Source organism: Gopherus flavomarginatus, chromosome 10, assembly GCF_025201925.1.
Source record: "Gopherus flavomarginatus isolate rGopFla2 chromosome 10, rGopFla2.mat.asm, whole genome shotgun sequence".
Lineage (NCBI taxonomy): Eukaryota > Metazoa > Chordata > Testudines > Testudinidae > Gopherus > Gopherus flavomarginatus.
The window spans coordinates 69,795,650-69,821,547 of record NC_066626.1 but is presented as its reverse complement, the minus strand read 5'-3'; the positions used below and the strand labels follow the sequence as shown (position 1 = coordinate 69,821,547).

Sequence of the window (25,898 nt, the reverse complement as noted above, 5' to 3'; positions counted from 1 at the left end):
GGATCAATAAAGATCAGATCAAGCCATCTACTTGCTGAATCTGTCCAGCCTCACTAGGTGGCACATACTTCTGCTTGTGTCTTTCTCAGCCACCAGGAAAATGGCTCTGTGTCATGTTTTGAAATACTGCTGCGGATGTAATGATTATGGGTGGAGGCCATTTGGGAGCCAAGCGAGTTTGTATGAACAAAAGCTACAGCCCTAAATCTGGACTGTCCAGGGCTCTGTGGGATTTTCAGTTTCCTTCCTTGTCCTTGCCCTGAAACAGCACTGAGAAAAAATCTGAAGCATAAAAAAAAACTTTTCATGCTTTTAACTGGTCAGTTCAGTATAAACATGTTGATATTATTCCTTCAAAAAGGGCCTTTGTGCGCACTAGCCACCAGAAGAGTTTAAGGGGGGGGCACTGCAACATACATTTCATCTCCTCATTATTTCTATCGATATTTATAAATGGACAAGGGACCGAAGAATATAATCTCTAGGAAATATCCCACTAACACTAGCCTGAATCAATAGGCAAGTCCCCCAGTCTCTCACAACTGTAAATAAATCCCTATATTAAGCTACTTTGTATAATCCCTGTATTAAGCTATTTGAAGGCAGCATCAAAAAACATCATCTCCAGACACCCCCCTTCATGAGAACATCCCTAGTATCCCATCCAATATCAAGCAACTGCATGAGAAAACAGCTGGGGCTTGCATTGGGTCCTGGAGGCCAGCAAATCCAGGTTCCAGCAGGCCATCCTTTTTCTATCCATACACAGCTATTTTTTAAAATTCAGCATCTTCAAGGAAACACATTAAATATCACTCAGTGTCCAATATCCCCAACATGGTTTAGTTTCTGTTCAGCATTCGCACTACACCTCTCTCTATATTCTATCCCCAAGAGAGCTATTGTGTGTCTCCAGCAAGTTATGGGACAAGGAACAGATGCACTGACAACAGACAACGTTCTCCCATTGCACCGATTTCACCCACCCACCCCTCTCTGCCTTCAGAAGCAGAGGAGAAAACAAAACAGCAAATCCAGACTGTTACCTAGCAATGGCTCCACAGAACACTATCCAATCCCTCTGTCTTCGAACAGAAGTCTCCCTTGGAAGTGGTAGGAGTGTACAATCGCTCTTTATGGTATAGATCCCCCAACTTAACCTTGCAGGGCACCCCCTGTGTGAGCTCACCCTAGGTGGCTCAGCATAAACACTCTAAGCCCCACTCCCACCATCAGCACCACTGCATATGGAGTGTCACTGGCACATGTTGGAGCTTGGAAGCGTCACAGAGACGCATGTCCTCTTCAGGATGGCCCAGACCTCCAGCGAATTTGGGTTTGGAGGTTGAATCTTTCCCTGGCCTCGAGGGCAGTGAAACTTTTCTCACTTCTAAAAAGACCAACCAGGTGCAAACTCAAGAAGTTCCCAGTCTCTTAAGTGGGAAATTTGGCCCGTATCTTGCATAGGCCCCTCCAAAGAAGATAATTATAACTGTTCGAGACTAATACTAGGACAATTAGCCAGCAATGCCCACCCACAGCACCTACCACAACGGACTCCTGGGCTGTGATTTGAGCTCCTAGGTGCTACCACAATACCAATAAATAAATAAATAAATAAGCACTTATCCTATCGCTGCAATACACAAATGTACTGAGAACCCCTTCCATCTTTCCCTCCCACGGATATTAGGAAATTGAAAACACACTAGTCAGATAGGCAGTGGAGCCATTTTAATGATGGTACCAGTAATATGATGACGTCAGACACAAACACAGCATGAGGTGTCACTCAAACACTGCGCTCATTGCCTCTGCTCAGGAAAACGTAACATGCCAAACAAAAACGGCAAGGGAATCTTTTCTCTGTGGCAATCACCGTGCAGCAATCAAGTTTTACATGGGAAAAAAACAAACAAACAAAAAAAACAGCCTGAAGGAGACTGTAATTGAATCACTGAAACTTGAAAAAAATAGGGGAGGAAGGGGGTTTGTCCTTTATATTTGTCTGTGATAGACTGAAAAAAAGCCTAAAGGAGTTTTGTTTTCTGGTTTTTCACCTTAGAAATCCTAAGAATGCCAAGTCTGGCCTTCCCTACTGTTGTTGTTGGAGAACTTCTTGGAGGAATCAGAGATGTTTACTGGGGACTTTTCTCAGCCGTTCACTGAAATCACAGGGGTGCCAATTCCTTACTGAAAGGGAGCTTCTCTCTCAGTGGTTTAGTTAAATAAGTGTTAATAAAAAGAAACAAAAAAATCTTCCAAATACTATAAATAATAATAACAAAAATTCCCTTCCCTTCTCCGTTAATCAAGTTTCACTTTCTGCTACGTGAGCCTAATAATTCCTCAGCCACCCACAGCATGCAAAAGACCTCAATTTCTAACGATAAATACTAGCAAGATTTCAATTTATTTTCAAAATCTTTCAGGCCTTTCTTTTATAATGAAACACAACAAAGAAGTCGAACACCCAATTTCCTCCCCCTCCTTTTTTTTTTTTTTTAAAAAGATCCCTTGACATTTTCATTAGCTGGAAGGCAGCATCAATGCTTCAGGCCCTAAGCAGCTGAGGAAAGAGAAAAGCCCTTCAGAGAGCTGTTTTGTTGTCATTTTAATTTTTGCTCCCTTCTGAGGGCAGTGCTGCTGGAGTCTGTCAGACTGCTGGAAGAGGAAGTTGACTGGCAAAACTCCACCGAAGTGGAGCTGCTAGGTCATTGGAACAATAAAAAAGCAAGAAAAAACATCCTGGCTGCAAAAAAGAAAAAAAGAGCAAAGCCCATAGCAGTTCCCTGGGTGTGTACAGTACAGGTTGAATGGAGTGAACTAAGCCCTAAAACATCAGGACAATGTCACTGCTGACTTTTAGAAGCATACGAGTTAACTTATAGCACAGACTCTTCTGCAGTGCTAGTAAGTGTAAGCAAAGAGAAATAAAACCCAATGTGTCTGGAAAGTTTCTAATCATTAGAAAACTTACACGGGGCTTGATGGAACAATATTTCTGAGGAAGCTAGCCTGCTGCTTGTATGTAAAGATTAATTACTCTTTGAATGTTAAACACAGTATCACAGAGCTTGTTGCTCCATTAGACAGTTCCCAGCAGCTGGACACACTTATTTAAATGGTAAGGCATAGGAAAACTCTCCTTCAATAGGAACAGATTTCAATAATAACACAGGGACTGATCCCAGGAAGCTTTGATTGATCTGCAACTCACAGATTCAGGCTCTTAAATTGGAAAAGGCGTGCAGAACTCAAAAGTTTCAAATTGAAACTCTAGGATAGTGAACCCTAAGGCCAGAAGGGATCATTAGACCATCACATCTGACCTCCCATATATCACAGGTCCCCTGCTTTGAGCCCAATAACTTGTGTTTGATTAAAGCATACCTTGAATGAGAACCCCAAAACTTTGCTGCTTGCGGCCTGGTCCACATAGAGATTTTGTACCAGTATAACTATTTCAGTTAGAGGCGTGATTTTTTTTTCCACCTGGGGGAATAAACTATACCTGGTTAAGCACTTTTTTACTGGGCTAACAGCATCTCCAGCTTTTACTACACCAGTAGAGTTAAAGTGGCACAACTTTTTGTGTAGATAAACTTTTGTTAAAAATATTCAGCCATATTTAGACTGCAAAAACAACCCAAGCCCTTCAAATAATTAATACTTGACACTTCTGGAACACCTTCCATCCAAGGATGTCACAGTGCTTTACAAAATGAATGATTTAGCCACATACTTCCCACCTGCCTCCACGCACCCAGTAGAAAAGCACTGTTTTCCTCATTTTTACAAAAAAAGAACGCACAAAGAGATCAAATGACTTGACCAAAGCCACAGGGGAAGTAAGTGCCAGAGCCAGAATTAGAACTCACGAACATGGTCTGCACAAGGTCACCCAGGAAGTCACTGACAGAGCTAAGAGCACAACTTCAAGCCCAACTTCCAACCACAAAACCATGTTTTCTCTTCTTAACTCAATGTTGTACTCCTTGAGCAGACAAAACACCCATGGGAGTTTTGTTTGTGTTAGGAGTACAGGACCAGGCCCTACGTCATGTGCCTCCCATCCCATCACTCCTCCTCCCTCAAAAATGTTATTCCACTTCAAGACCTGTCCTCCAACAGTTCTTTGCTCTTTAAACCCATTCCTACTCAGCACCTTATTCTGGCCCACTCCGAAGCTGATTCGTCTTCAAAACCTGAAAAAGGGCAGCACAGCACTTGCAAATGCTCCCTTGGGAGTGAATTTTTAAACACTTATTTACCGGTGTCTCATTGCTTTTTAATCCCATTGTGTAACAGGGATCACATTAACATGACGCACGTCTGCAGTAAAAAGCTTCTTTGGTGATCAGACACTGCTGATTTGCAATGGCTTTTAATCAGCCTCACAAAAGTGTTTATCACTTTGCATGCAGCAACACAGCAAGCATTATCCCACTGATTGAGCTGTTTGCTGAGAGCTAATAATGCATCTCCAGCAAAGGACAGCTCAACTGATTCTTCTGTGCATCTCTCCACATTGCTTCCAGACAGTGGCTGAGTTCCCATTGCACATCTCAGCGCTCTTTGGGAAGCAGGACTGCAGCAATGCTGCTACCCTGAGTTCTTTCCAGTCACATTCTTCCAATACATGGTCTGGGAATGGTATACTGCTTTGGTTTGAACTGTACTTGATCCGAACACCCTATCATTTGCTTCCCCCTAATGAGCCATCCTGCCATCTGGTGCATGCAAAGCCTAGATGTTGGAACAGCTTTTCCATCGCTAATCAAAGCACAACAAAGCCTTGTTTCAATTGAACACAAAGATTCAGGATAGGGGAGGTGGATTACAGCATACTAAAGATCCTGTGGGTTCTAACATCTGCAGCATTCATCCCCACAAAAGCCACAAATCAGTTTGGCTGGAGGACAGCAGTCAGTGTACTGCAAATCAGACTATTGGACTCAAGCAGATCTGTGCTCTACCAGGCTCCTTCTACAACAAAGCTGTTCAGTGCCTGGAATCTCCTTGCTGATCCCGTGTGTCATGGAATCTGACTCCTCTCCTTCAAATGCCTCCCACTGACAGACCATGGCCCCAGCAAAGAACTTAAGCATGTGCTCAACTTTAAGCATGTGAATAACCCCAATGGAATTACTCATGTTCTTAAGTGCTTTGCCGGATCAAGGCCTCAGTCAGGATCTTCCAGTGCCAACCTTTACCCAGGTCTCCATTATGAAGAGTATCTATAAATGCCCAAGCTATCTTTTTAAATCCAAAGTCAAACAAAAATTTTTTTTACCTCATTACATCTTTCAGTGTTGCAACCCTTGTTCTCCTAGTGTTTATCATCAGCCCCTTGTTGTGTAAAGTCTCATTTAGAACGTAAGCTCTGCAGAAGAGGAATTTCGTTTTCAGGTTCTAACACAAATACAGCTTTGTCTTTTCTTAGAGTCACTACGGAGGGATACAGTCCCATGTCTAGAATCAGATGACTTCGCTCATATGGCTGTTCACTGTTAGATCTACAAAGTGATACACACAGCAGCCAAGAAAAACAAATCTTACTACATATTATGACACACAGACACATTATAACACATATTCTTATGCATATTTATTAACTGTAAAGAAAATTAATAGTTATTAAGGCCAGAAGCGACCATTATGACCATCTAATGTGACTTCCTGTGTAATACAGGCCAAAGAACCTCACCCAATAATTTCTGCGTCAAGCCCATAACTTCTGTTTGAGCTATCACAGATCTTTTAGAAAGACATCCAGCCTTGATTTAAACACGTCAAGTGACAGAGAATCCACCACCTCTCTGGGTATGTTTTTCGGTTAATACTGTCACAGTTAAAAATGTGCACTTTATTTTCTGTCAATTTTTCTAGCTTCATCTTCTATCATTAGCTCTTACGCATTTTTCTGCCAGATTAAAGAGCAATATACCATCAGAAATCTATTCCCCAGGGTGGTTACTTGTAGACTGTGAGCAAATCATCTTATTTTCTCTAAGATAAGCTACATTGATTGAACTTCTTACATCCCTGACTTAACATTCTTGTCTCTCTTTTTGGAACCCTTTCCAAATTTTCAACTTTTTAGAATGTTCAAAATCCCATCTTAGTGCCACAAAAAACTTACTCTATCCCATGAGAACAGCCGGGATGATTCTGATTTTACATAGCATCCACATTGTTTGTAGGCTGTGTAATAGAAATTAAACTAGCACATTCAAAACTCTGCTTCCACTTCAACTGGGTTCATCACTTCCTGCTCTATGCACAGAAGTGGGAATTCAGGTCAGAGTGAGAAAGTGTCTATCAGGTTGGAAGCTGCAACAGTATAATTTTTGTACATGACACAAACATGCCACTATTGGACAGGAACTGCTGGCTTGGCATGGGGGGAAACTGGCTTAGAGTTGCAATGATGCTAAAATTGGGAGAGGAATTGTGCAATGGATGCTTGCACAGTGCCTGTCCTACACTATACCCATCTCATTCTCTTATTTTCATGATTCTGCAGCCCTGTGGTGCCTTATGGATGAAAGGTAAAACTCAGGTCAACAGCCATTGCGGTGAAAGTTACAGTGACACTTTCCAAAAGACGAAGGGTTTCAAAGCCAGGGTTCTGGTCAGATTCCAACCTAGATAAATACATTCTGCTTCTGAAAATCCACCCACTCTTTGGATCGGGCTTAGTATAGAGCTGAGCAAATGTTAAACTTTAAGAAGGAAACCCAGGCATTTGGCAGGAATGATAACATAATATAAATAATAGAAAGTGCCAGCAAACACTTGCTTAGGAAAATAATATACTGTAAATTCCCATCACAATAACTGACGTTTTTCAATGAGAGGTTGTGTCACCCTATGAGGGAATCAACGCCTCCTCTCCCCATTTTCACCCCAGCTGTCCCACCTTCGTCTCTCTCGGGATTGCGAAGCTCCTTTGCTTCAACACTACAGGGATCGCACTCTTTCCAGCAGGTCCACCCATAAATGACAGCTCCTCACCTCGAGGGCCACACCAGTCCCACAGGTGCCTAAACTTATTCCCTTTGTCTGTGTCCCGTTAGCCTCACGGGCAGTGGTGAGCTGGAGCCGGTTCGTACCAGTTCACAAGAACCGGTTGTTAAATTTAGAAGCCGGTGTAGAACCGGTTATTAAAGGGGCCAGCAGGTGGGCAAACCACTTTCCTGTCCAGCCTGCCTGAGTTCCCAGCTGGGGAGGCTCCCCTGGCCCCTGCCCCACTTCCTCCCCCCCCTCGCAGAGCCCCAGAGCGCCAAGCTGCTGGTGCCAGCGCTCTGGGCAGCTCTGCAGCTCCTGCTGCTTTGAGCGGCATGGTAAGGGGGCTGGGCTGGGGCTGGGAGGAGGGGTTGGATAAGGCAGGGGCCAGGCAGGGAGCGGTTGGAGAGGGAGGAGGTTCTGGGGGGGCAGGCAGGGGATGGGGAACAGGGGGTTGCAGGGGTGTTGGAGTTCCGGGGGTCTGTCGGGGTGGTGGTGGATGGGGTCGGGGCAGTCAGGGGACAGGGAGCAGGGTGAGTTTGGTAGGGGGTGGGGTCCTGGGGGGCAATTAGAGTGGGGGGTCTCAGGAGGAGGTGGTCAGGGGACAAGAAGCAGGGGGGTTGAGGGGTTGCAGGTTCTGAGGAGGGCAGTCGGGGGAGGACGTGGGGGTGGGGAAGACAGGCACGTGGGGCTTGTACTCACTGCGCAGTTCCCTATCAGGTCTTCGGCGACCGGGGGGGAGGGGGATGTCTTCACTCGCTCCAAGTGAAGGACCCGCCACCAAAATGCCGCTGAAAACCAGGACCCCCCACTGCCGAAGTGCCGCCGAGGACCCGGTAGGAAACCAGTTATTAGGATTTTGGGAGCTCATCACTGCTCACAGGTCATATGATCTATGTCCCTCATGGCTGGCTCCTTGCACACTGCCCTTCAAAGTCCACCCACCTCTCCCCAGCAAATCTCCTTTTTACCCCAGCGCTGCCTCTTTCACCTCCTTCTCCTCTAATCATCTTCTAACTGCCTCTGAGCCCCCTCCCAGCTCGAGCTGCCTTCTCATTAGCGGTATCTCTCCCCAGGACAGCATCTAGGTGCTGCATCACAGCTGTCGGCCCTGACATTACTCCTCTTGGTCAAAACTGCAGCAAGCGATAGTGCCAGAGCTACTACACCTGTTCAGCCCAAAACGAAATGCTTTGTTTAGGCTGCATGCTGGGTTGAAACATTTTTTAAACAACGCAAAAATAAAATAAAATAAAATAAAAATAACGGTTTGGGCTGAGAAAAGTTTAGTTTGAACAATTTTCCCTTGCTCTGATTTAGTATTCCCTCACTGTCCTGTGCGCTGTTTAACAACTGCCATATTTCACCCCAGCAGTGGCTACATTTCCGTGGTGGGCTATGATATTCAGCCCTGGAGGATTCTTGCTCACTGGCCAGCCACGGGGCTGGTGGAAACCAATCGCACACAGAGTGAGACTGATAGCAACTAGCTAAGCCTTACCCCACAAGCCCTGCCTCTGAAATGAACTATTCATGAATGGCATGCTATTATAGCACCAGCGATGCCTCACTGACCCTCCCACAGCTGAGCTATCCAACTTCCCAGCAACAGAAGATGGGATTTGGGAGGAGATCGGAGAAAAATGCAAATGAGTAGACAAGCCGCTTAAGGAGAAATTAATCCCTAGGACAGATAAGGCCCCCATCCCCCCTGCTCCTGGAAAAGGATGATGATCTAAACTGCACTTCCTAGATGAAGCTATAACCATCTGCCGCAGGAAGTAGTGATGGCAGTGCTGAGGGGGACACTGGAGGGTGTATCCCTTCCAAAGGTTGAGTTAGTTCCTCTCTCCTCCTACCATGCAGGGGAAGAAACACTGACTAATAATCACTTGATGTAATGAGCAGCTTTCAACGTGCGGCTAACACTAGGCCATCTGTGTGATTACCATGTACACAAATAAATACACAGATAAGTACACACACCTCCTTTGTGAGCATTAGGGATGGGGACAGGGGATAGGTATTTGTGTCTACAATTTTCACTGGCTTTTTAAATGCCTCAGGAAGGCTCAAGACTGCATGCCTTCTCCAGGCTCCCTGATCGTTTCTCCCTAGGGACTAATTCTGCAGCAAAGAGGATACTCAGACGAGATTCGCCCTGATGAACTACGGTTCCCAGCACCTTAGAGTTCAGCTTCACATCTGCATCATGCCATCAATGCAGACAAGCCTAGGACAATGGAGAACGGCAGGACCGCACTGTAAATCTCATTGCTGTCAGTCAGGGTGAACACAGAGAGAGGGTCAGATCAGAAGGATGGAGAGATCCTTGGCAGGGTTTACACCCACTCTGCATAGGTCTGAATGGCTGCATCAGGAACAATGGGAGAATCAGGCACAGTATCTGCTTGAAATCTGTTCACGCCACAGCCCTGGACGTCCACCCACAGTGCACAGACAAGCACCAGCTCATAGCGATAGCTCTGGTATTCTCTCAGAATCAAGTGACAGACAAGTTCAGGCTTTAATCCAGCATGTGATCTGAACTCCTCCATTGTGGTTTCTTGTGGAGATATGAACGCTGCCCTTGTTACTAATCCTTGGGGCTGAATTCTGAAGATCTTTAATATTAAAAAACAGGACATTCTGGCAGACGGTATTCTATGAAATGTATCTAAATACAAGTCAACAAGCGTGCAATTATAGCCATTCCAGTTCTTTCATTCCAGTACAGAATTTTCCTACTTCTTTATGTTGATCCTTTCATGTGTCCACATTTGCTTTTTCTGCGCCCCCACGTATGACTGTCTTCATGATTATTCTGAGCTCTGATCATGTTACCGCTCTAAGAAACTGATTTTCAAAGAGCCTTTATTTCCTGGGTTGTCTGCCAGTCTAATACTACACCACCAGCTTGCATTTGATAAACGAGCCAATAATATTCTAAAGAGAATTGAAATGTAGTGCTTAGCCCTGTAACCAAATCCGAATCAAACAACGATGAATGTTCAGATGCCTAAAGCTATTCAGAGGCATTTTTATAAGGTCTTTTAAAACTTGTGCCAAAGGTAAGAAGCTTTTTGAAGATGTCTTTGTGAATTACAGCCGCTGAAACACTCCTCTTTGTCCTTCTAGACACGGATGCAATTATGCCCAGCTCCCAAAAAAGAAGATAAGTGATAAATTACTAGAGCCGTATTATGCCTCATGATCAAGGTCACTCATTTGAATTTATGAGCAAAGCAGGTAATGTGCAGTTTGATGGTTTGTTGATATACCTTTCATGCAAATACGTTTACAACATAGCCGTTGGAAATGACTTTAATATGACAATGCTGTTTGCCTCATTTAAGCATAATTTCATGTGATTTTAGCAGCCATATTACCTTGACCTGTGAGCTTATCAGATCTCACAATCTAAGCAGGGTCCGACCTCGTCAATGTTTTTGGAGATCTCCAAAAAATCATTCGGATACACCAGAAAGTTGTGTCAGTAGGTGCTGCCCTTCTCTCCAAGGCAGTATTGATGCCCAATATGGGGCTCTTTTGCATAGCACTGAGATCCTGGGGCCAGATCTGACCTTGTGTGAATTGTCATAGCTCAACTGAAGACAACGCAGCTCTAACACTGTCCACCCACTGAGGATCCAGCCCTGAGTCTTTAAAAGATTTTCCACAACAGTAAGTGTGTGAACGCCAGTATCCTTACAAACTGTGCTGTGGCGAACGGTATTCTGTAGAGCCAAATCCCTCTTCTGATTTCAGCTGGAGAAATTCCTTTAACTTTCTCGTCAAACAACTATGCTGGCATGTGGCAAATACAGAATGGCTGCCACTCTCCACCCCAGAACTGGCTGCACGTCAGTGGCAGGGTGAGCAAAGACTCAGGTTGTTTGGGATCCCTTACGTTGAAAGGCATCCCATAAATCTAATCTGATCTGATTTAGTCCATCTTGAATGAGACAGAATTGCTGATAGAGAGAGTCCCACATGCTCACCCGACATTGATGACTATAAGGAATGCAGGGTATCTATGTAACAAATGTTATGTTTTATGAAACATTCATGGTTACAGACAACAGGAAAGATGGTACTTGGAACAATTCATACATTATATAATAAAGTGCTTGGATCACTAATGATGTAACCAAGGTTATGGGAACAGTTGTTAAAACTAACTGAGAAAATTAAAACAAACCAAAATATGTAAAGAAAGAAACAAGACGTATAAAATCTTCTGGTATATTTGGAATATTTTTCTTCTTAGCTTATTGCATGTACTAAATTTAAGAGGACCTTTCAAGCAGCGTGGTCACCTCATATTCATGCCAGTAAAACTTTTCTACCAGACATCATGTATTCACCCTACATAGATAAACATATTCAAGCTTTGTGTGTAATAATTGTTACTTCTGATACTGGAGGCAAAAAATTCGGAAGAATATATAAACAAATATGCATATCATCCACTCAGGGTTTAGCTGATCACCATATTTGGGGTCGGGAAGGAATTTTCCTCCAGGGCAGATTGGCAGAAGCCCTGGGCTGGTTTCGCCTTCCTCTGCAGCATGGGGCACGGGTCACTTGCTGGAAGGTTCTCTGCTCCTTTAAGTCTTTAAACCATGATTTGAGGACCTCAGTGGCTCAGACACAGGTTTGATACAGGAGTGGGTGAGTGAGATTCTGTGGCCTGCATTGTGCAGGAGGTCAGACTAGATGATCATAATGGTCCCTTCTGACCTTAAAGTCTATGATTCTATAAGAGAGGGGACATCTTTGTTACCATCTATAAAAGGGAAACAGGCACTAATAAATCAGCTGATATAGAGGCCTAGGTGTATGACTCTTGACTATAATGCCAAAGGCCCTGGCTTCAAAGCCCTCATAGCAGAAGTGAAAATTATCTATAGCCCATGTTGTGCAAGAGGTCAAACAGATGATTGTTTTAATGGTCCCTTCTGCCTTTAAAATCTCTGACATCATAGTTCAGTGCAAACAGGAGAAACATAAAACAACCTAATTGTCAATGATAATAATGAGGGGGGAAATTGACCTTATATCCTAGGAATCTGCATTAAAAACCAAACAATGCACCTGTCTTAAAAGAATTTTTACTTTACATAGGGATAGACCATTACACTGTTTTTCTCTTTGCTCCCCAATATTCTGTGATTTCCTTGGCACTTCAGTAGATTAGGTTTGACAGCAATGTTACAGAAATGCAGGCAACTGCTATGTTAACAGCTCGGAGAAACTGAAGTTTGCAAAGCTTCCTTTCCTCGAGGGAGCTGCATTTTTCTAAGATTATATTATTACTTGGGCTGGCCACTCAGCAACTCAGCATCATTTCCCTTTTGGGTGGAAAAGTTCTCTCCTCATCCTCTGACTCTAATTATGATTTCAGTCTGAAAGGATAAATGTAAACTCTGCATAAGCAAAGTACAATAAGAAAGCAGTGTCTCATGTAGCAGCAGCAGGATATTATGATATGTATGGGCTGTGATGCCTTAAAATATAGACATACATCTGTACACACACCTATTACATCTACGCAAAGAGAGGGAAACCTCTGTTCTGTAACCCCTCTGGCTGTTACAGAACAATTTCCCACAAATATGCACTTGAACTGTCAATATGTTCACTTAGACTGGGTTTGTGCCCCTCTTACATCTGCTCCCCATGAATATTCTTGCCAACGAGTTTACTAACATTCATGGAAATAGCGCATTTGAAGTAACAATTGCAAAATGTCCACAAAGAGAGACTTTTGAACAGGTAATTAAAAAAATACCTAGCTCCTATATAGCACTCTTCATCAGTAGATCTCAAAGCACCTAACCAAGGAGGTTAGTAATTGTGAGTATTCCCACAAGAAACTGTCAATCAGCCAATCAGGAAAGAGAAAACATACCATAGGACCTACAAGTCAAATCAAATGTAAACAACAGAGCCCTCATTTGGGATATCAAATGCTTACAACAACAAGCTGCTTGCACACAATCTGCGGGCTAAGAATTACTCTCATCTGGTGAGTAGTTCTGAATAAAGACATTGGTCTGGAGAATCCTCGGGTAGCTGGCTAAGTTGCCTTTAAGGCTGCTTTGCTCCACCAAAGAGTAACAATTCAGCCTTAGCAGGAACCAGTCCCCTGCCTTTTTACAGAAACTCAGTGTGGGCTATGGAGTGAGAGGATTAATACAGTTTGAATTAACAAGGTGCTAGTGTGTGTGTGTGTGTGTGTGTGTGTGTGTGTGTGTGTGTGTGTGTGTGTGTGTGTGTGTGTGTGTGTGTGTGACAATAGGTCTGTGGGGGGGGTTTCCAGGTAGAAAGATACCTTACTTCAAACGGGAGCGGGGGAAAAGACCTTGTGAGCTTCCAAAATGCCACCTTAACACACACACCCTCCCAAGAAAACACAGGAATATTTTGGGGAAGTTCTATGGCCTGCGTTACACAGGAGGTCAGACTAGGAGGCCACAATGGGCCTTCTGGCCTGGGAATCTATATAACATCATTACCCTTACTCTAAGAAAACAAAACAGAAATCCCTGAGCGTTTTAGAACTTTCTGCTGCCCACTCAGATGAAAATACAGCAAGCCTGGGCTTTTCAAAAGGACTTAGCACTGTGTGCTGGGAACAGAGTTAGATCAGCGCTGTGCCTTTTTGAAAATCCCGGAGTGAGTGCTCATTTGGCAAGCTCCACTTTTATGTCAAAGTTGTGAAAAGGAAAAGTGGAGAAAGCTGAAAGGCTCTGGGGCAGAAAGGATGGAGGCTGCTTTGCCATCCGACACTCTGTCTTATACACCCCCGCAAACTTTTATTTATCCTCATTTTTGAAATCTATATACTTAACTTGGCGAGAATGTTTGCAATTCTGGTAGCATGGCCTTTAAGCAGGGCTCTTGCTGGGATTTCAGAGAAGTTGGGGAAGAAGGAAAATCTGAAAGTTCTTAGAAGGAAAATAATAGAAAGCCCAGGAATAGCTTTTCCAGGGTACAGTCACATTATTGCTGCACAAGTGGGTTTTTTTGTTTGTTTGCTTGCCTTTATAAGAAAGCAGTCTGGGGTTCTTAAATTGTGTTTTTATTGTATTTCACGCGCGTTTTTACTACACTGTGAAAGTGCCGCCCCGCAAATCCCGACTGTGAGCGTTTAATAAATAAAATTATTATTGTCAAGTAAAGTACTGTTAAAGCCTCAGTCCTTCAGCCTTTACATGCTCATATGATCAATGGTCCTGAACACAATTTTCAGATCTCTCACGCCATTATGACTTCCAGTTTTATTCACAGACTTTAAGGCCAAAAGGGACCTTTACAATTTGACCTCCTGCGTCACACAGACTGAAGATCGTACCACTTTGCCAGTAAAATCTGCCAACTAACCCTAGCCTTCCAAGGAAACAGCTAATGCTCACACACAATTGACTGGACACTGTGTTTATACTTTCCAATACATGGTGATTCACAATGGGTCAGAACTAGGGGCCAGCAATAGAGCTGGGCAGGAAATGGTTTTTGTGATTTCATAAATATTCGCACTCCGCTTTGGGACAACACCAAGACCTTTCAAGATTTTTTTGCAAAAACGAAAGAGAGGGAGACCCACCCAAGAATAGCCAATAGCGTGGTGCTTAGTGCACTTATCTGGGATGTGGGTCTCCAGAGACTTAAACCTGGGGCTATTGGCTATTCTTGGTAGAGTCTCTCTCTCTTGTTTTAAGCAGAAATCCATCCAGGCCTTGCGAAACCCTTTCCTGATGAATGTTTCATTGAAACCTGTATAGTCTCAACCAAAAAAAACCAACAACCCCAGTTTAAAAGATTCGGCGTTTTCTGGTGAAAAAACGATCCGTCAAAGAACTCTTGACCTGCTCTATCTACCATTGTTTTCCAGTGGCGTGAAGAAATCTCTTTCCAAGAATGACTTGAAATATCACAGTTCTGAAGAAGCAGTCTGAAAATGTAAGACTTCTGCCCGACAGCAGCAAGCCAGAACCACAACCTCTGAACAAGTCCTTTTCAAGTTGTATGCTGAAACCACAGTCAAACAAAAGTCATTTCACGCAGAGCGATTTTCTGCTGCACCTCATGAAAAACAAGTCAGTTTCAAGATCACACACAAAGTGAACTCCCATCTTCTCACAGTACAATTTAATTTGACAAGATACTCAAGTAACTGCCCCACAATACACATCAGGGACAACAGTGGAAGTGTTACAGCAAGAAAATGTGAGGACTAGAAAGTTAAGGCCCTGACTCTGCTTAAGGCTAGGATTCATGAAACTTGGATTTTAGGCTCAGTTTGGCCACAGAATTCCACAAATCACTTAATCCTTCTGTGCCTTACTTCCTCACTGGTTAAGCAGGGATGGTGTTATCAAGATCCATTAACGTTTGTGAAGAGTCCAGTTGTTACAAAAAGGAGTGCAATAGACAAGGAAGGTAGAGGGTGGTACCAGCAAGTGCCAGGGTGCAAACTGCCTGAGATCTTAAGCAGCATTGGAGAGTGTGGGTTTGAGTTCTAGATTTAAATGACTGATCCAGGAGGCTGGGGGAAAGAAACAAACTGTTCCAGACACTGAGTATGTTGGGCAAAAATGCCATCGTCATCCTTATCCGATCAGTACTGTTAACTCTTCTGATACTTACGTAAATCACATTCACAGAGGCACTCATCCAGGGCACGTTACAATGGCAGGAGTACGTCACATGGGCATTTCTCCTAATCCAGCGTCAATTAATGCGCTGTGAGAATAAATCTTCAGCACTGTTTTTCCAGCCACAAGAAAAATTGCAGCTCATTACATTACCTGTTTTAAACTTAAGTGGTGGTTACTGAGTGGCTGGAATGATCATAGGGAGTGTGCTGGACTGCCAGGCGAGTGTGAGGCCTGTGATGGCTCTAACAGTTTGCAATGCAAGACTGAAACCATCAGAAATAGCTTCTGTAATAGCACTTACAATAAAGTATCTCACCTCACATTCATGCAATGCTTATTGCAATAACCCAGCATATGACAGATTCATTCCACATTAATGTAGGTGTCATACTCACAGTGAGTCTGGATTACAAACATTTGCATTTCATCATTCATTAATCTGCCATTAAAATAAAAGGTTACTGATTCCAAACCCACTTAAGTCAATGGAAAGACATCCATTAACTTCAGTGGACTTTCCATCAGACCCTTAATGCCTGTAAGGATCTGGGAACAAGTAGCTCTCACTCCCCTTCTCTTTTGTTCCCCTGATGAAGCAAAACTAAACCCATATAACTTGGGGGAGGGATAGCTCAGTGGTTTGAGCATTGGCCTGCTAAACCCAGGGTTGTGAGCTCAATCCTTGAGGGAGCCATTTAGGGATCTGGGTAAAAATCTGCCTGTGGATTAGGCCTGCTTTGAGCAGGGGATTGGACTAGATGACCTCCTGAGGTCCCTTCCAACTCTGATATTCTATGACTACAAATCTGCAGCACAAAAAAATCATTTAAGTTATATTTCATGTAAGGATGAGTAGGGAAGGGGGCAAGGCAGCAGAGCATATTAGTGCACAGGTCTTCCAGGTACAGTGCTTGATGCACTTGAATAGTCATTTACACCGGTGCAAAGTGGGTGCAATCAGAACAGCAGTGTTTTATGTCCACTTTGCACCAATGTAAATGATTAGACAAGGTGCAGGCAACAGAGAATCAGGCTCACAGACTGGAGGGAATCATGTGATCAATACTAACTGTTGAGTGGAGGGAGATTTGAAGCCAGCTTGAGGACACAAGCCCCATCCCAAAGCCTGCTCCCCAACCCTCCTAAGCTTGCCGCCTCTCCCAGAATGCTTCAGAGATGGGAGAGGAAGGGAGTCAATATTACACAGTTACTTCTAATGCTCATAATGTGCAGCACTAAAGATATGCAAGGCAGCAACTGGTATGAAAAAGGTGATGGAGGAAGGAAGGAAGGAAAGACAACACAGACATGGATAGAAGGAATCTACTTATTTAGGCATTTGCACAGCTCCCATCATCACCAGGCTATCCGAGTGTCTCACATACCATGGCCACATAAGAGGGACAGCAGAGAAGACCAGGGGAAAAGACATAAGGGGAAAGATTTGCTTGACTGGGGACCCTTGTCTAGATAGGAAACTTGTAGAGGCGCAGTGCTAGCCTTTATCATCATTTGTACTATGGTAGCACCAAGAGGCCACAGCCCAGATCAAAGACCTATTGTACAAATACAAAGAGCAAGTGGCAGTCCCTGCCGTAAAGATATTACAAATCAAAGTAGACAAGACAGACACATATGAAAAAGGAAGTAGTAGTATCCCCATTTTACAGATGGGGAAGTGGAACAGAGAAATAAAATGACTTGCCAGTGGACGTAAAGCAGTCTGTGGCATAGTCAGGAACTGAACTCCAATCTCCCAAGTTCCAGTTCAATGTTCTACCCACAGACTAGCCACTTGCTCTCAGGTACACCCCCTCCTGGTATGATATTAAGATAAAACAACTGCCAATAGAAAATGCATAGCAGAGAGTTTAGGTGGTCCCACAACTCCAGCTATTGCTTGAACCATTTGTCCTGTTTCTCAGCACGACTACTTTTTCTGATATCAAAGGGGTAGCCGTGTTAGTCTGGATCTGTAAAAAGCAACAAAGCGTCCTGTGGCACCTTATAGACTAACAAATGTTAGTCTGACAAAATAGGTATTCACCCATGAAAGCTTATAGTCCAACGCATTTGTTAGGCTAGAAGGTGCCATGGGACTCTGTTGCTTTTTACTTTTTCTGACTACATCTGTGCCCACCCAGATTCAATTTCTATATTGCACAACAAGCAAAAAGGATTTGTCCTAGTCCTAATTTATTCACATCACAAAATGATTGCATGGTTTTGGCACAAACAGCCTACTGAAGGGAATGGAGGTGAAGTTGAAAGTCAAGACTGAGGTGCCTTGGCCGAGGTGCAGAGAGCAGCTTAGATAGGGCCTGCCTCTGTTATGCATAGTTTGAACTATCTCCACCAGCTGCTCACTTTCACAGGCACTAATTTTTAAGATTAAGTTTCACTGCAGAGCTCCTCTCTGCTGATACCATCTACTTATCTAACTCTGCTGAGAAAGAACCTTTGCATTCTGACTTCAAAGAGAGTCAGACCACAAGCTGCCAAGATGCAATCTTTGTTTCTGTGTAGCGACAGAGTGATGAGTTTACAAGAAATGCTTGTGGAAGGTAGGCAGGATAGACAAAAGCTAACTAACTTTTCAAGTGTCTGTAGCTCAAACCCCAAATGATTCAGTAGGCCACATCAGACTACAGCTATAATACAGAATCATTATTTTGACTGACAGGCACAGAACCTTACCTAACATCTAGTGGATTGCAGTTGTCAGGACATAATGTAATTTATTATGTAGTTTACCATGGTTTCCACCAGCCACCCTGCTCTCAGTCTTCCTAATTTCTCCTAGGTTAAGATCGACATCATTCACGGCCTACTACAGCATGATAAATTCTGTGGAGAATGGCTCTCCGTGAAATGCCTGAGCAGTCGCTCACAATAAGCCACATTTATTTTAGAGCTCTTGGGCAGACAGTTTTAGTTTTTCAAACCTTAATGATTGAAATGCATTCCTCTCTCAACTCAGGAGTCGGCAGTCATGAAAAGATGCTGGATTGCTATCTGAGCTTAAATTAAATATATTTCTTCTAGGAATTTACATGATCCTCATCATTTAAATCTGAGCACATGATGATCATTAATGGATTTTATCTCTGTCAGGTAGGGAAGTATTGTCTCTATTTTACAGATAGGGAACTGATGCACAGAGTAGGTTACATGCCTATCCTAAGGAAACATAGAGACCTCTGTGGTTGAAAATGCAACAGAACTGAGAGGCCTCTTAAATCGAGGCCAGTGCCCTATCTGTTGGGCTAGTCTTCCTCTCTTGTTATGCAAGCATTATTGTACATAGTTCTTTATAGGGCTTTATTTGATCCACCCAGGTATAAACTTTATTTTATATGTGTACATCTGATAAAAGGCACCTTCTGAATATGTTAAGAAAATCAAAATATTTTTTCAAAGTAGTTTTAACCATATGTTCTGAAATTGTAGCGCTATAAATAAAGTACATCTCTAAATAGCATAATGTGACATTGGGGAGTTCTCTCCACAGCAGAAATTACTGGGTGAAATTCTATGGCCTGTGTGACCACGAGGTCAATAATCATAGTGGTGGTCCCTTCTGGCTTTAAACCACTGAAGCTATATTTATCACATGCTAGAGTTCTTTACACTATACACAGAAATCCAATGCCAACTTTTCAAACATATTAATCATCCTTAGAGTTATGTGTTCAAGTTGAAAAATAGGGAAAACATGCTGTTTAAAATTATATCCACTTTCCCTATAAAAAATTTGCCTGTGTACTAGCCTGTGTAATCACCAATCTAGGCACTGACCATGATCAGTGGATACCTCTGTATAGTGTGTACCTGATAGATGACTAATAAGAAGAGGATTTTACAATCTATTTTGACTAGCTTCCCATTCTTCATAGCAGAAGTGCAGCAAAGAAAAGAAAGAAAGAAAGAAAAATTTAAAATTATTGCAATTCTGAAAAATCCCTACATCTGGATCTGATAGGCCAGTAATCATTGTGAAGCAGGATACGGGGAAATCTGAATAAAGAAAACATATCTGGGTGGTATACAGAAGAATTCTCACTGCACCTGCTGATTTCCTGCCCTGGAAGCATTGCGTCACACCTGCTAAAATATGCACCTTTGGAATGCAGCAACAACCAACTGCCATTCTAACAGTCAGCTACTGAATAAGGACCATCCTGCAGCTTATCCACTTCCTACTGAGGTTCTACTAGCTTTGTCATTTTCATTTCCATGTTGTTTTTAAAAAGTAGAGGTAGAATCTTTTAAAGTTGATTCAGTCAGTATAGTGGAAAATTACAATCTGATTGTATTCTTTGCACAAGCCTTCATCTGCTCAAACCCTCCTTTACTACACTAGTATACAGCTGTGCAGTGTTCAAGTGATTTCAGGGGATCTAATAATTTATAATTACCAAAGCAAACGAATCTGTGCTTGTAATATTTCTTTAGAGTTCAGTTTGATATTTTGTTACAGGCTTCTGTAGTCTGTACTTAGAAGTATAAAGGCATCATACTCCGTTTAACTTAATCGTCTCTTAAACCCAGAGGTATTTTTTTTCATATTCTATTCTCCCCCAACAGGTAGTATTTAAACTTTTGAAACTCTAAACTACATCTGAGATTTTACATAGCAGCCAGGAATGTAAATTTTAATTCCATATGTATTAACTAACAGGAGCACATTTATTTTCTTTTTTACATCAGCACTTGTTTTGCATTTTCATAAAATGTAAATGTTGCCACAAAAAAACAGCCTGATGAGGATACCAAATTAAAAGTTTGGAAAAGTTTGGAAAAATTAAAGTTTGGAAAAATTAAAAACCTGAAGAGGAGAAATAGTCCAAACTTTTCTCTCTCTCCTTTTGTATCACAGGTGATCCTCTACTAAGGTCACCAGAATGACACAAATGCTTGCACTGACCAGGGCCTTAACCTTTCCAGTGGTACAATTCCAGTATGTTGTAAGGGATTCACCCAATATTACCTTCATCATGTATATGTTATCCCGCAGCCTTTGCAAATAGAGGCTAAACTCCTTAGCTTTCCAAGGGCACAATTTAAAGCTCTCTGAAGCCAATAAGAGTCTTTCCATCAACTTCAAGAGGCTTTGGGTCAGACTAAACCCAGCTGAAGGGTGACGGATGTTGTGAAGTGCTGCCCACACACCCTTTGCTGGAGTGCCTACATTAATTTTCCTTTCCTTTGCAGCCCTTTGTGTTGGAAAAGCGCCCAATCTCCCCATTACTCAGAAACAGCTTCCCAATGCCTGTGCACCCAAATCCTCTAGGAATAGAGTGACCAGATATCCCGATTTTATAGGGACAGTCCCAATTTTTGGGTCTTTTTCTTATACAGTCTCCTATTACCACCCACCCCTTGTCCCGATTTTTCACATTTGCTGTCTGGTCACCCTAGCTAGGAAGCAGACTTGGGACAAGCCCCCAGCCTGCTCGCAGTGCTCCCATCGCAGCAGCGAGCCCCCCATGCACGCTCTCCCCAGCCAGTTACAATTACATAATTCCAGTGATCTGCCCAAGCAGCTGGTTCGCCACTTCTTAGCACAATTCCTCTGCTGCTTCCTCTCTCCCCACCCTCTGGTATAACACAAATCAGAGCCCATTCCCCCTGGATAAGCTTCCACGCTGCACCCCAGCGAGCACCACGAAGTGGCCAAGGAGGTGCATTGGCCCACACACACATTAGGGATTTTCTGGGTGGGTGAGTGGGATAAAATAGGGACATGCTTATTTAAAAAACCAAAACCAACTCCTTCTCCCCCTCCTCCCTGGAAATGTATTGGCCTGGAGGAGATTTTTGCAGAGGGTGGGGAGTTGCAATGATTTTGCTCCCAAAATAGCCACACAATTGGCCCCGGGTCTCTGCAGCTGGCTTCGGTGCTGCCCAGCCCTGCCTGCCCTTGCTGGGACGCGGGATGATCCGATCAGCCCCCCAAAAAAACCAACCCTCCCTACGGCAGCGAGCAAGGGCTGGGAAAAGGGGGAGCCCTCTCCAGGCAGGGCAGCGCCTTTGCTGGAGCCCGAAGGGTGCCAGGGCTCAGGGGCACACAGGGGCGAGCTGGGTGGGTGCCTGACCGGGAGGGCACCCCCACACCCTCCCCAGCGCAGCAGCTCTTGTGCCTCACTCACCCGGGCTGCTGGTGTGTCCTGCCGCGGCCGGCTCCCAGGTGCTGCCGGACACTGGCGGCGCCCAGGGCACGGAGCTCTCCCTCTCCCAGGGAGGCAGCCGGGAAGCAGCCGCCGCCGCCGCGGCAGCAGCTGCAGCAGAGACGTCCCGGCTGGAAGAACCCTGCGGCCCCGCGGCCGGCGTGGTGGCTCCGCTGAGCTGGGTCCGAGCAGGGGGGTCGCTGGAGGAGGCGAAGGGGCCCGATCCCGCAGAGGGCTGCAGCAGCAGCAGCAGGAGGCTAAGTTGGCGCAGCAGCAAAGTGCACGTTGCTCGCATGATGCAGCCGGGGGGCTTCACATGCCCGGCGCAGAGGCCGGCTAGTAACATTAATACTGATTATTAATGAACCCGGGTTAGATTATGGGGCGGGGGGAAGGGAAGGAAGCAGGAAGATCAAGGGGAAGCAGCAGCCCCTGCCTTAAAAGTTCCTCGGGTCCATGGGGAGGCTGAAGGGGGGGATTTCATGGTCGAGCCCCCGAGGGTAACACTAGTAAGTGACGAACCGCCTCATGCTAATTACATGGAGCCTGAAAGTAAAAGGACAGGCACAGGCACAGGCTCCTCCTAGAGGTTGACATCACCAGCCAAAGCCGCTTCCCCGGCTCCGCCGGTGCCCTGGCCAGCCCTCCTCCGCAGCCCCATCCCGGGGAGAAGGGGCCGGGGGCTTTGCAGACCGGGGAGGGCGGGGACAGAGGCACCTCAGCTTTGCCCTACGTCCTGAGAAATGCAACGTGCTACAGCGATGCCAAGCGTGGGACTTCTCCTCCCGCGGTCAAACCAGGCTCCGGGCTGCACAGGAGAGGGACATCGATGGGGTTTTGTGAAAGCATCTGACACCACACGGTTTCTCTTCTGTTATTATTTACGTATGAGAATAACAATATGTTCTGTATGGACGGACACACACACGTTCCTCCCCCTGGGCTCCCGGCTTCTCCAGCTCGGTCTGAGATTGCAAACTGTTGCCAGAGGAGGGTCTGTTGAGCACATTGGCAGCATTCAAACAACAACAAGGTCCTGGTCGCTGCAGCGGCGATTTTATCCCTACCCCCTGCTTGCACATAAATAGAAATGCATATATAACTAAAACGTTTGTGTGCGAGTTACCATGGAGTAAAGGATGTGGAACACAGTGTCAGACCAGTAGTCCATCAAGTCTGGTATCTTGTCTCTTGTCCCTTGCAATGACCAACACTGCTTCAGAAGCAGATGAATATCTGTCCAGTTGCACAATGGTAAACAAAAAGGAACAATTTTTCTCCTGACCCTTATGGTGTTCATCTGAGTCCATGAAGCATCAGATGTGGTTGCTGTCTTAGGACCCAAAACTTAATTCTCACTGAAGCTGCTCAGGAGGTGCCTTTTGCAAGTTCAGGCCCCTAGCATACATAATTGCACATTCTTTTATTGGCTGTAAAGTTATCCAGCCCTGTTTTAAACTCCAGGAGAGCATTTGACTCTGCAGCCGCCTGCAGTAGTGAATTCCACAGGCTGGCTGCATGCTGTGTGAAGGATTTCCTTTTATTTTTTTTAAATTACCTACCATTAACTTCATTGAGTGACCCCTTGTTCTTGTAATGTGAGAGCCAATATAAAGAATCAGCAGATTCATTTTTACTATACCATTTGTAACCCTAAATATCTCACTTACATCCCTCTAAGTTTTCTTTTTCCAAGTCTAAACAAATATAGGCTGGGTAGTTTCTCCTCATATGTAAATCTTGACAGACCTCTAACCTTCTTCTCTGCCTTTCTCTGGAACTTTCCAATCTCAGATTTAACTTTCGCAAAGTGCAGCAACCAAAACTGAACACAAGGCTCCAAAGCAGGGTGCCCCATTGTTCAGTATTTTGTCACTGGAGTAACACAACAAATCCATAACTACCTCGACACCATAGCCGCCACTATGGCACACACTATGGCCACTGCATCTCTCCTGCTCCTGAAGGACAGTCAAGCTAAAGTAGAACCAGGTTAGCTGTATAGGGCCTGCGAGTCTGACACACAGTTGAACAGTTCTGGTTCCATCCAGTAGAGGGCAGTGGTACACATAGACACTAGCCAGTTCATTACAGTATGGTCGATATTGTTTTCTATCCTTTTTTAAAGTGTACTCTGTCGTTACATTTGTTTTTAACTATTACTGCATGCTGGACAAACATCTCTTCATTGAGTCCAATCACTCCCAAATCATTGGGCACAAAGAATCATGCATGATCGGTGCCCACTGGTGCATGATCTTCAACATTTCCCCCACTGCAATTATGCATTACCTTACCTCCGCCATTGTGCTCCATAATCGCCCCATGTGGACTGTCTCATATGCCTCTGTGCTTTTAACAGACTTACCAAAGCAACTTCGCAATTCACCATTATCAGAAATAACTTCACTGAACTTCTCTGATAAATATATTGAAATTAAACCAGTGCAGAATGCAGAACCCTAAGGCATCCAACTATTAACCTTTTCTCCACTCTGCTCACAACAATTTTTGGTTTCCTCTTGTTAAAACCCAGGAACCGATTCAATGTAGACAGTTTTTAAAGTATTAAGAAACCAAAGCAAACCAATCACAACTACAAATCTCACATTGTACCTAAAAGACCCTAATCCATGACAAATTTGACCTGAGTGAACTAGGCACCAGGCAACTAAATGAAATGATTACGAAGCAGGAGGGTAATTACTAATGCACGAGCTGAAATGGGACATCAATTTATTTCTCAGCTATTTCTCAACAGTTTTCCCATTCATTCTGTATTGTTTAAACAATCAAAGTGAGGTAAAAGGAGGCTATTCATACTTAGCTAAGGTACCTGACAGGGCTATACTAAGGCTTAGTTAACATTTGTAAAATACTTTAAGATTTTTTGGATGGACTGTGAAAGTATTAATATTAGCCTTTCAAGTACCCATCCTATTTATACACACTGAATTTTCTGGTTTTGCATGAAATGCTTACTTAACTGCCACTTTGTTTCCTGCCCCTAATAATTATGATTCTTGGTAAACTGCTTTTAGTTGCTGAATGAAAGTCTCTATAAAGAACAAACATTAGGTCTCACTACATCCTGTGAGGTAGCCAACTCCTATTTTAGAGATGGGGAAAGCGAGGCACGGAGATGCAGTTTGATATGCCCATGGGCAGATAGCTGGAGTAGAATATAGCCCAGACATAAAGTGACCACAAAACTTACTCTAGAGCTGAACTTGGCCCTAGTGTCATTACACTGAGTCGACTGCTCTACCACACCAGAAAACACTCCCCTAATTTCTAATCTAGTTCATTGTTCCCTGCCATAATTGCACTCTCTGAAATTGTAAATCCAACAGGCAGGAGGCACAATATCAAACGCTTGCCTAAAAATCTCAATACATTATTCTGACTGTTTTGCTCAACAGGCGCGTTGAGAACAAGATCAGAAACAGATGAACACAAAATACTCATTCTGGGAGAACAACTGAATTATACTGTGTCAGTACTAAGTATTTCAGTCTTCTACTATACATATTGCTTAGCTGGACCACCGTTATTTGACACTGAAATAACTTTAAAATCAGACAAATGAGAGCTAAAAAGAAATATTAAATTAAAACCAGAGCTGAGCTCAAACTTCAAATGAGGATCTGAACCTTTCCAGAATTCTGGAGTCAGGTTGGATAAATCCCTACTCAAAAGTTTCCAGGAACATAGGTATACAAGAGAAGTGATCAAAGCCATATATATAGAGAGAGAGAAATATATAGAGAATTTAAGAACATAAGAATGGCCATACTGGGTCAGACCAAAGGTCCATCTAGCCCAGTATCCTGTCTACCGACAGTGGCCAATGCCAGGTGCCCCAGAGGGAATGAACCTAACAGGTAATGATCAAGTGATCTCTCTCCTGCCATCCATCTCCACTCTCTGACAAACAGAGGCTAGGGAAACCTTTGTTACCCATACTGGCTAATAGCTATTAATGGACTTAACCTCCATGAATTTATCCAGTTCTCTTTTAAACGCTGTTATGGTCCTAGCCTTGACAACC

At 43.9% G+C, this 25,898-nt stretch overlaps 1 protein-coding gene across 8 annotated transcripts in view; it reads right to left on the bottom strand.

Moving 5' to 3' along the window:
* The window catches only part of HEG1 (heart development protein with EGF like domains 1), a 94,510-nt gene extending 72,155 nt beyond the window's left edge, over nt 1-22,355 (bottom strand). For all 8 annotated transcript variants that reach the window (XM_050916893.1, XM_050916894.1, XM_050916896.1 and 5 more), the window contains exon 1: nt 21,830-22,355. In XM_050916893.1, coding sequence (XP_050772850.1) covers nt 21,830-22,193 — 364 coding nt within the window. In that variant the 5' untranslated portion in view covers nt 22,194-22,355. The remainder of the gene's footprint in view (nt 1-21,829) is intronic.
* Between the last annotated feature and the right edge of the window lie 3,543 nt (nt 22,356-25,898).